Source organism: Mobula hypostoma, chromosome X2 (genome assembly GCF_963921235.1).
Source record: "Mobula hypostoma chromosome X2, sMobHyp1.1, whole genome shotgun sequence".
Classification (NCBI taxonomy): domain Eukaryota; kingdom Metazoa; phylum Chordata; class Chondrichthyes; order Myliobatiformes; family Myliobatidae; genus Mobula; species Mobula hypostoma.
The window spans coordinates 45,169,006-45,179,875 of record NC_086129.1 but is presented as its reverse complement, the minus strand read 5'-3'; the positions used below and the strand labels follow the sequence as shown (position 1 = coordinate 45,179,875).

General features: G+C 40.4%; 1 protein-coding gene across 6 annotated transcripts in view; it reads right to left on the bottom strand.

The window, feature by feature from the left end:
* Positions 1 to 1,044: 1,044 nt before the first annotated feature.
* The window catches only part of LOC134340740 (centrosomal protein of 164 kDa-like), a 315,206-nt gene continuing 305,380 nt past the window's right edge, over positions 1,045 to 10,870 (bottom strand). For 5 of the 6 annotated variants that reach the window (XM_063038209.1, XM_063038210.1, XM_063038212.1 and 2 more), the window contains 2 exons: positions 3,721 to 3,843; positions 1,045 to 1,421 (listed from right to left, as the gene is read on the bottom strand). In XM_063038209.1, coding sequence (XP_062894279.1) covers positions 1,325 to 1,421; positions 3,721 to 3,843 — 220 coding nt within the window. In that variant the 3' untranslated portion in view covers positions 1,045 to 1,324. The remainder of the gene's footprint in view (positions 1,422 to 3,720; positions 3,844 to 10,870) is intronic. The other variant, XR_010016618.1, reaches the window with a different exon arrangement.

Sequence of the window (10,870 nt, the reverse complement as noted above, 5' to 3'; positions counted from 1 at the left end):
GCTTGAACTAGTGACCTTCAGATCACTAGACGAACGTCTTAACCACTTTGCCACATGCCAACACATATGAAAGGTACATAAATGCTTAACCTAAAACTGATTAAAAATGGCCTGGGTTAAATATAAAGCTCCAAAACAGGCTTTACAAAGGGATGGTATGACTTCAAACTGGTGTCAGATGAATATACAAGATGTGCAATAAACTGCTTGTCAAACATAACATTGAGAAAATGTTTGAAAGTGAAGTACTAGCAAAATTTGAAAAGTCATAACACCCAAATCCTGAAAGCATTATGGATCCTATCAGCATGAACAACTCACTATACTACCAGAGCTGTATATAAATACTTGTGGCTTTCCTGTTCAGACTTAGGTGTATTCTTCAGATCTAAGATCTAAGGAACAACTTTAATCGCCATTTATGTTTACATGTATTAGGAATTTGCTGTGGTGTGTTGGTCAGGGTGCGACATGAAACAAAAAAACAACATTCAACAATTATAAAGAATAAAGAATTATAGAAAAATAAAGCTAGACATTAAAGTACAGATGTGGAATAAAATGTGTGTAAATGCATAAATACCAGCATGTATTTACAATGAAAAGTGGTTTAAAGTGCAATGCAGTGATGTGGGTATTAGATAGAGGGTGGTGGGGGCTAACTAGAATGGTTGATAAAATTAACTGCCTAGGGAAGGAAAGTTTTTAAGACGGCGTGAAGTTTTTATTTTAATAGCCCTTTAGAAGGGAGCTTTTGGAAAAGTTAGTTTGCAGTATGGGAAGTGTCTGCAATGATTTTTCCCGCCCGCTTCTTTGTCCTGGCCACATACAAGTCCTATGTAATAGTAGACTGCAGCCAATGACTGTTTCTACTGACCTGACAGTTCGCTGTAGTTTTTGTATATTGTGAGAGGACGCTGCACTAAACCAGACAGTAATAGCTGATGTGAAGGTGCTCTCTAGGCAATGTGACACAGCATTTGTATTATCACGCAGAAAAAAAACCCAGAAACCATTGAATTTGAAAATAAATAAAGCATTTGATGCATGTTTTAATTAGGTATACCTTTGGCAGAAAGCATGGTGAGACACCAGAGTTTTTGGTATTTTACATATAACATGCTAAAAAATAATCAGTCAGGTTACTTAAAAAATATTAGTTAGAAAATATTTTATTGCTATCTATAACAGTTTCAAATTAATTACCATTATATATTTTGTGAAATAGCACTTCTCAGAAGCATGGGGCTGGTTGAGAGAAGACATTTTTGTTCATTACATGTGTCTAAATAACAATAATGCTACCATTGGGAATCTCAACTTTTCAAAATTGGTGGACTATGACTTGATTCTTTTCATCCAGTTCAAGTTGGATTAGGCCTTCCATCAATTCAGAGTTTTTCATTGCTTCAGTGAGCGAGCTAAAGATGAACATCAAGGAAAATTAACAAGTTTTGATATTTCCATACGTCTCATTGTACACTAAACATTACTGCAGAGCAATGGTCACAGAGTACATCACGTTCTAAAGGCAATTCCAAAGAAGCATGATTCTTTCAGAGTACCCACTCAAAATATCTCTTAAATCTATTCAGCCCATGAAACTGTGCTGACTTTTTCACCTGCTCTAAGATCAGCCATCCATTTTTCTATCACTCTATCCTGTGGATATTATACTGTGTCTATCTAAGAGTCTCTGAGCTATCCCTAATGTATTGCCCTCTCCCACCACCCCTGGCACCCACCACTCTCTGTGCAAAAAACTTATCTTCTGACATCCCCCCATATTTTCCTCCAATCACCTTGAAATTATGCCCCTTCATAATAGCCATTTCTGCCCAGGGAAGAAGTCTCTGGCTGTCCACTCGATCTATGCTTCTTATTATCTTGTACATCTCCATTTGGTTAGTATTTCAAACCAGTTCACTGCAATCTAAACTTGAGACATTATAACAGGAATTTAGAATCAAAAACACAAGAGATTCTGCAGATGCTGGAGATCCAGAGTAACTCATGAAAAACTGGAGGAACTCGGCAGGTCAAGCAGCATCTATGTGAAGGAATAGAGTCTATTCTTTTTTCTTTTGCAGGGACGTTGCCTGGACTGCTGAGTTCCTCCAGCGTTCTGCAAGAATTTAACATATTTTTATTCATCATTTATGAAGGGACAAATAAACATTTTCAAATCTTCTTACCTCCTTTTATTGTGGTTTTATTCTGCTTAAATCAGGAAAGAACAAAGGAATTACTGAATCAAACAATACAAGGTGCTCAGATGTAGATTGTTAAATAGTTGAACATCATGGATTGGATCTTTCTAAATGTTAATTCAACTGCCTTTTGCCATTAGGTACGGTGACTTCTCCAAAGCCTTTCTACTGATGATATCACTAGCTTGGTTCAACTCAAACAGGCTAATTGTTTTTCAGCTGGCAGCACAGTGACAGATCTACACCATTAAAAACGAGTGCCTCCAGTATCACTCGAATCAAGGAGGTCACTTGATGTGAGAGATTACTTTGGCAGTTATTCCGAGGGCAACACAGTGTCTCTATAACTGTACAAGGCATGAAAATAAAGCAGCATTTAGTGATCCTTAAAATACGTTTCCTTTTTCTTTTGTAGCATGATTTATGGTCACTGTACCAGATGTGAGAGGAAAGAAAATTCACAGTTCACTAATGGGTTTATTATACACTCGCTAGTGGGTATGCCATGCCACATTTATTGCCCCCAGGAGTAGATCTCCTCTCAGTCATTTGACTCCTGTTGGTATTATGCTCAGGAACATTAGGGAAAATGAGGAAGATGAAATTTCAGAGAGATGCGTATCATTATGAAAATGCCTGCCCCAAAAATACTTCACTTAAAAATAACTGTGTCCGTGTCTTTGAAGATTGTAATGTGCTTTGGGCTGGCTTTATTAATTTTAGTTACCCGTATCTGGATAGCTCCTTAATTTTGCAAAGTGTTTGATTTTGTATTCGCTCCTCAACATAACCGTTTCACAATTCTTCATGAGCTTCACCACAGCAAAATTATTGTTTCTGATTAATCAAATAAGCCAGCATGTTAAAATAGAATGTGCCCAACTGGGAAAAAAGTCAGAGTGCCTTCAAATAAGCCCAAAGATAATAACAAACTCTAAGTACAAGAACAAGTAACTATACAAGTATACATATACATATTTATATAACTACAAAAGATTAATTTCATGATTCAGTATGTACTGAATCTTATTCCCTGGAACTTGCTATTCAATGTTGTTTAGAATATAAATATAAAAAATGTTATGCTCTGTAATTCCATCTCTGTTAGCATGTCCTCAGTCATCTGAGGATATTCTTTGACATTCTACATTTCCATGATCCATGGATTAACTCAGTAACCAATGCAGGCAAGCTTCTCCTTTTCTGATATCACAATTGCTGCAGACTGAGCACAACAGAAATATTTCATGACAAGATCTTTTTAATAATACAGAACTCTCCACTCTTTCTTAATAACAAGCAGCCAAGAACTTCCAGAAAGAGCCTAATTAAGTTTTGTCTTTGCTTTACTGAATTGCTTTTAAAACCAAATTTTTATTGAATATTAATTTATGTTGTTAAAAAAACAAACTTCAAAACTTGATTTTCGTGATACACAAAAGGTACCAGGAGACCTCCTTAACTATGTTCCTGAGCCTTAAATACAATTGCTGAATCATTTGAAGGATACATTTTTGGGTTTCTTCTGTAATTTTCCAACCACCTTTTATTAGCTTCAATCACTTCTTTAAAAGAGATGCTCTTCTTTGGTACCATCTTTGAGTGGGACTGATTGAACATCTTCATCTGGTTACTGAGAGAAATAGCATTAATGGAATATCTATAAAACTGTAATTTTCACCCAGTGGCCACTTTATTAGATGCACCTGCTCATTATAGAAAATATCTAATTGGCCAATCATGTGGCAGCATCTCAATGCACAAAAGCGGTCGAGAGGTTCAGTCGTTGTTCAGGCCAAACATCAGAATGAGGGAAGAAAGGTGATCTAAGTGACTTTAAATGTGGACTGATTGTTAGTGCCAGATAGTGCAGTTTGAGTACCTCCTGGGATTTTCACACACAACAGTCTCTAGAGCAGGGTTTCCCAACCTTTTTTATGATATGAACTCCTACCATTAACTGAGGGGTCTATGGATCCCAAGTTGAGAGCCCCTGCTCTAAAGTTTACAGAGAAAGGTGTGATAAACATAAAAAACACAACGAGCAGCAGTTCTGTGGGCAAAAATGCCTTGCAAATGGGAGAGGTCAGAGGAGAGTGGCCAGACTGGTTCAAATTGACAGGAAGGCGACAGTAACTCAAATAACCATGGGCTACAACAGTGGTGTGCAGAATCTCTGAATGTGTAACACATCGGACCTTGAAGTGGATGGGCTACAGTAGCAGATCATAAACACACTCAGTGGTTACTTTATTAGTTACTTGAGGTACATAATAAATTGGCCACTGAGTGCAATATCGAGTTAAGCACAAAATACTGTATAGGCATTACCAATTTACTTACATCACTCCTCAATGGATTAAAACAGAAAACAACATGTTGACAGGCTGGATCTAACTGCTGCCTTTTCTAACAGTTCGTCATGGTCAAACCTATATCAGGGTTTTTTTTGCTCCTGCTGGTCCTTTGACCCAAAAGTTGCTATTCCAGAGTAAGAATGATTAGATACCTGCTTCTTTTATGCAGATTTTCCAAACCCATATGGGATTACCACTTCACTGGCAGAATATCCATATCAAAAGATGGAATACCAGTTTTAAACCCTGCCTGTAACTGTCCTTTTCCCTCAAGGAGCAAGTTGAGGCCCAGGAAATTCTGTCTATGGATGAACACCCAACTCGTTAGTTGTTTACTTCTTTACTCAGATGAAGGTGGAAACTACTATGTAATCCTAATGATTTCTGATACTGTAAATTAACAAATTTAAAATAACTAATTATCAATTATATTGTTCACACATGATATAATGTTCAGTATTGCAATGATGAGAGGCATGTTATGGATTCTGCTCTGTTTAACCTTAAAAGGACAAGGACAAAACAGAAGCTTCAGTAGAGGCTTCAGAGAGAAGACAGAATTGAGTGGTGTCACAACAACAACCTTAAACTGAGCGTCAGTAAGACCAAGGAATTGATTGTGGACTTTAGGAAGCGGAAATGGAGGGAACACACACCAGCCCTCATCAGCGGAATCAGAAGTGGAAAGGGTGAGCAGTTTCAAGTCCCTGGGTGTCAGCATCTCTAGGATCTACCCTGGACCCAACATATGACTACAGACCGGTGGCATTGACCTCCCACATCATGAAGACCCTGGAGAGACTTGTTCTGGAGCTGCTCCGGCCTATGGTCAGGCCACACTTAGATCCCCTCCAGTTCGCCTACCAGCCCCGACTAGGAGTCGAAGATGCCATCGTCTACCTGCTGAACCGTGTCTACGCCCACCTGGACAAGCCAGCGAGCACTGTGAGGGTCATGTTGTTTGACTTCTCCAGTGCGTTCAACACCATCCGCCCTGCTCTGCTGGGGGAGAAGCTGACAGCGATGCAGGTGGATGCTTCCCTGGTATCATGGATTCTTGACAGTATGTGTGCTTGCAACACTATGTGTCCGACAGAGTGATCAGCAGCACTGGGGCTCCACAGGGGACTGCCTTGTCTCCCTTTCTCTTCACCATTTACACCTCGGACTTCAACTACTGCAAAGAGTCTTGTCATCTTCAGAAGTTTTCTGATGACTCTGCCGTAGTTGGAAGCATCAGCAAGGGAGATGAGGTTGAGTACAGGGCTACGGTAGGAAACTTTGTCACACGGTCTGAGCAGAATTATCTGCAGCTTAATGTGAAAAAGACTAAGGAGCTGGTGGTAGACCTGAGGAGAGCTAAGGTACCGGTGACCCCTGTTTCCATCCAGGGGGTCAGTGTGGACATGGTGGAGGATTACAAATACCTGGGGATACGAATTGACAATAAACTGGACTGGTCAAAGAACACTGAGGCTGTCTACAAGAAGGGTCAGAGCCGTCTCTATTTCCTGAGGAGACTGCGGTCCTTTAACATCTGTCGGACGATGCTGAGGATGTTCTACGAGTCTGTGGTGGCCAGTGCTATCATGTTTGCTGTTGTGTGCTGGGGCAGCAGGCTGAGGGTGGCAGACACCAACAGAATCAACAAACTCATTCGTAAGGCCAGTGATGTTGTGGGGATGGAACTGGACTCTCTCACGGTGGTGTCTGAAAAGAGGATGCTGTCCAAGTTGCATGCCATCTTGGTCAATGTCTCCCATCCACTACATAATGTACTGAGTGGGCACAGGAGTACATTCAGCCAGAGACTCATTCCACCGAGATGCAGCACTGAACGTCATAGGAAGTCATTCCTGCCTGTGGCCATCAAACTTTACAACTCCTCCCTTGGAGGGTCAGACACCCTGAGCCGATAGGCTGGTCCTGGACTTATTTCCTGGCATAATTTACATATTACTATTTAATTATTTATGGTTTTATTACTATTTATTATTTATGGAGCAACTGTAACAAAAACCAATTTCCCCCAGGATCAATAAAGTATGACTATGACTACTATTTGATGCAAGTATGAAGAAAGCATGTCAGTGCCTATATTTCTTTAGAAGTTTGAAGAGAATTGGTATGTCACTTGCAAATTTCTGCAGATGTACCATGGAGAGCATTCTAACTGGTTGCATTGCCATCTGGTACGGAAGGGCCACTGCACAGCCAGCTCCATCATGGGCACTAGCCTCCCCAGCATCAAGGACACCTTTAAAAGGCAACGCCTCAAGAAGAACAGCAACCATCATTAATAACCCTCATCACCTAGGACATGCCCTCTTCTCATTGCTACCATCAAGGAGGTGATACAGGAGCCTGAAGACACATACCCAACACTTCAGAAACAGCTTCTTCCCCTTTGCCATCATTTTTCTGAATGGACAATGAACCCATGAACACTACCTCAGTATTTTTCCCTCTCTTTTTACATTACTTATTTATTTAATTTTCTGTAATATATACTTATTGTAAATTATAGTTTTTATTATTATGTATTGCAATGTACTGCTGTCATTAAACAACAAATTTTATGATATATGGCAGTGATATTAACCCTGATTCTGATTCTGGGGGCAATTAAATCATATTACCGAAAGACAAAGGTACATCATTGGCTGCTTAATGTAAATGGAAATACTTCTAAATTCTGGGGAATTGCTTTGGAAATGAGCTCAGTTACTAGACCAGCAAACAAATAACTTGAGACCAAAGCAAAATACTGCAGATGCTGGATGATGGAAATACAAATAGAGGACACAGATAATTCTCAGGAGGACAGGTAAGTTCTGTGGAGGGAAGAAACAACTATTTCAGGTTGATGCCTGTTCAGAAGAAATTAGATCTGAAAGAGAGCAGGAAAGGAGAAACCCAAAGGAGGAAGGAAATAGCACGGTGAGAGATCAGGAAGCTAGAACTGCATGATTGAAGCTGGAATAAAGAGTGGAAGCTCATTAAGAAAGATGTTTGCATAAGATCACTTGAAGTAGGCAACCAAAAATATATCAAAACCTATTGTGCATTGAAGCTGATCAAGTAGGATACACAAATTGGATACACAATTGGCTTGATGATAGGAAACAGAAAGTGATTGATAGAAAATTCTTTTTCGTACTGGAGACCTGTTACTAGTGACGTTCCCCAGAGGTCTATGCTAGGCTGCTTGCAATTCGTCATGAAGAAGGCACACCTGTGGCTATTCTTTATTAGGAGTTTCAGGAGATTTGGTATGACACCACATTCTCCAGCAAAATTTTAGTTGTACCGTGGAGAGCAGTCTGACTGGTTCCAGCACCATCTGGTATAGAGCCTCCAATGCACAAGATCAAAAGAGACTACAGAGAGTTGTTGACCCAGCCAGCTCCGTCACAGTTACAACCCTCCCACCATCAAGGACATCACTGAAAGGCGATGCCTCCAGAAGATGGTATCCATCTTTAAGGACTCTCACCATCCAGGCCATGCCCTCTTCTCATTACTACCACCAGGAAAGGAGGTACAGAAGCCTGAAGATCCAAACTCAACATTTTAGGATTAGCTTCTTCCCTTCTTCCATCAAGAGTGCTAAATGGTCTATGAACCGATGAACACAACCTCACTATCCCTCTTTTGCAATTTTGTAATTAAAAAAAAATGTCTTACACAAAACAACAAAGGGGGGATGGGGGGTTGAAGGGGGAAGGATGGAGATGGGGGTGGAGGGGGGATGGGGGATGAAGCAGGAAGGAGGGAGATGGGGGTGGAGGGGTGAAAGAGGGAGGGGAGGGGGAAGGGTGAAGAGGGAAGGAAGAGAGAGGAGAAGGGGGAGAGGGGGTAAAAGGCTTTTTCCCAGGGTTGGGGGAATCAAGAACAGGAAGGCATAATTTTAAGGTGAGAGGGGAAAGATTTTACAGTAAGCTGAGTTACAACCTTTTCATCCAGAGGGTATGGTCAGCATAAGGAATAAACTGTCAGATGAAGTGTCCAGACAAGTACATTTAAAGGAACTTACATAGGTATGTGCATAGGAAAAGGATATGGGAAAAATTCAGACTATCTTAGATGGAAATCTTGGTCTGCGTGGACCACATGGGCCGAAGATCCCATTTCCATTGGAAGTGCATGTGTAAACTACTTCTGTATACACACAATATTTAACCAATTACATTTGCACAGAAATATGTACATACACAAAATTACTAAGAAATGCAGTAAGTTTCAACCTACAAACTTGAATACAAATCTTGACGTTATAGACTGTTGCAAAGACAAATATAGAGTGGTCAATTTATTTCATGCACTCAAGATCTTAATAGACAGGACAGTATAGCACTGAAATATGACTTCATTACTCCATATATTTCTTCATAGTTAGTTGATTTTGTGCCTGGGAATTCTGAACAGCAGCCAGCAAACTGAAGAGCACATACATACTGTATACTGAGATGTGCAAAATTCTCATCTCCTGAAGCTAATCCTTCTCAATTATGTTTCTATTGGCAACAGCCTTGGAAAATGATCAAAGGAAACAAAACTTTAAAAAAAACTTTGCTCTTGTTAAAAAACAATTTATGATTTTTTTCTGCAGCTGATATTTAGCAAGTGAAACATTAATTAAATCTATGTGCTTGCACAGTGTAATGTTACTGGCAAATTACTGTTTGCATATCACCTAGGCTGTCTGAGAACCAGAATGCTGCAATATTTGTTTCACAAGCAGTCAGATGACAGGAGGTATTCAAATGACTTTTTTTTTAACTGGGAATGGAGATTACTGAATAATGGAGTATGCTGCCTTATGCAAATTTGTTCAAATTGATTCTTCACAAAGGAATACCCACAAAAATCTTCTGTTCACTTCAACATCAGGTGACAAGTAAGAAAGGAATTTGATTGCATACTTGGGTGTTGATCAAAGCTTGCCAATATTGGTAGAAATTTCATATATTGTTTTGACTTCATAAAAACAAGTGTAACAATTTATATGACAGAACTTCATCTGGGTTGGGATCAATTGACAACTACATTTCTCAAAGTCTACTAGCTCTGCTGATGCATTGCAAAATTGATGCAGATGGAGTTGGAATGAGCAACTCGAAGAGGAGTCGTTGAGGCAGAGGAGTTTCGATATCCTGGGTGCGAGGTTGGATCACTCTAAGTGCTGAGCTAACTTGGAGAGGTTGAGAACGGCTTCAGGCTAGATGGCGTGATCTAGGCCCAGAGCACTTCGTTGCGGTGGGGCCTGGGTCCTAATGCGAGGCACGATTCAGTGTATGGATGATTTAAGTGCTGGCCCAGGTAGACTGGAAAAACAGGGTATTGGGACCAGATTTCACTCACTCTCCTGTAATGGTCATTCGTCTCTCTGTGACACTGGCTCGGCTGCTGTGCTTCGTGTCCGCGAGCTTTCAGGCAATTTGCCCCGCCGATATGATGAGCTGAGACTGAAGCTTTGGGCCTACTCCAGGGACTTGGATCTAAGTACTCAATTTGGTTCCGAATGCTGTGCTCGCTTCTATTGTTTTTTTTTTCCCCTCTTTCTCCGCGCATTGGGTGTTGGTCTTTATTTTTTTTAATTGGGTTATTTTGGGTTTCTTGCTTTGTGACTGCAAGAAAACAAATCTCAAGATTGTATAATTTATACATTATTTGATAATAAATGTACTTGAATCTTCAACTTGACTTCAATCTTGATGTGTATGTAACACTTTCATTGAGAGATACAGTACGGAACAGGCCTTTCCGGCTCTCTGAGCTGTGCCTCCCAGAAACCCACCTCTTTAATGCCAGTCTAATCGCAGGACAATTTACAACGACCCAGTAACCGACTAACTGGTACGTCTTTGGACTGTGGGAGAAAACTGGAGCATCCAAGGGAAACCCACACACACATAGAGCGAACGTACAACCTTTCTTACAAAGAACACAGAAATTGAATAAAAGTGTTTTAATAAACACATACTTTTAATGTTCTGGGAATGTCCAACAGCTTAATCTGTTAACCTGAATTCTGTGAGCTCCTGTCAATTGATGGATTTGGTATTAGATCAGCAGAATGCTTCATAAAGTGGGATCACCAGCAGGTGGTGAGAGTGGGCTCCCTCAACTCTGCCCCTCTGACCCTCAACATAGGTGCCCCTCAGGGCTGTGTACTAAGTCCCCTCCTTTACTCTCTGTATACCCATGACTGTGTCACCACCCACAACTCTAATCTGCTAATTAAATTTGCCAACGACACTACATTGATTGGCCTTATCTCAGACAATAACAAGGTGGCCT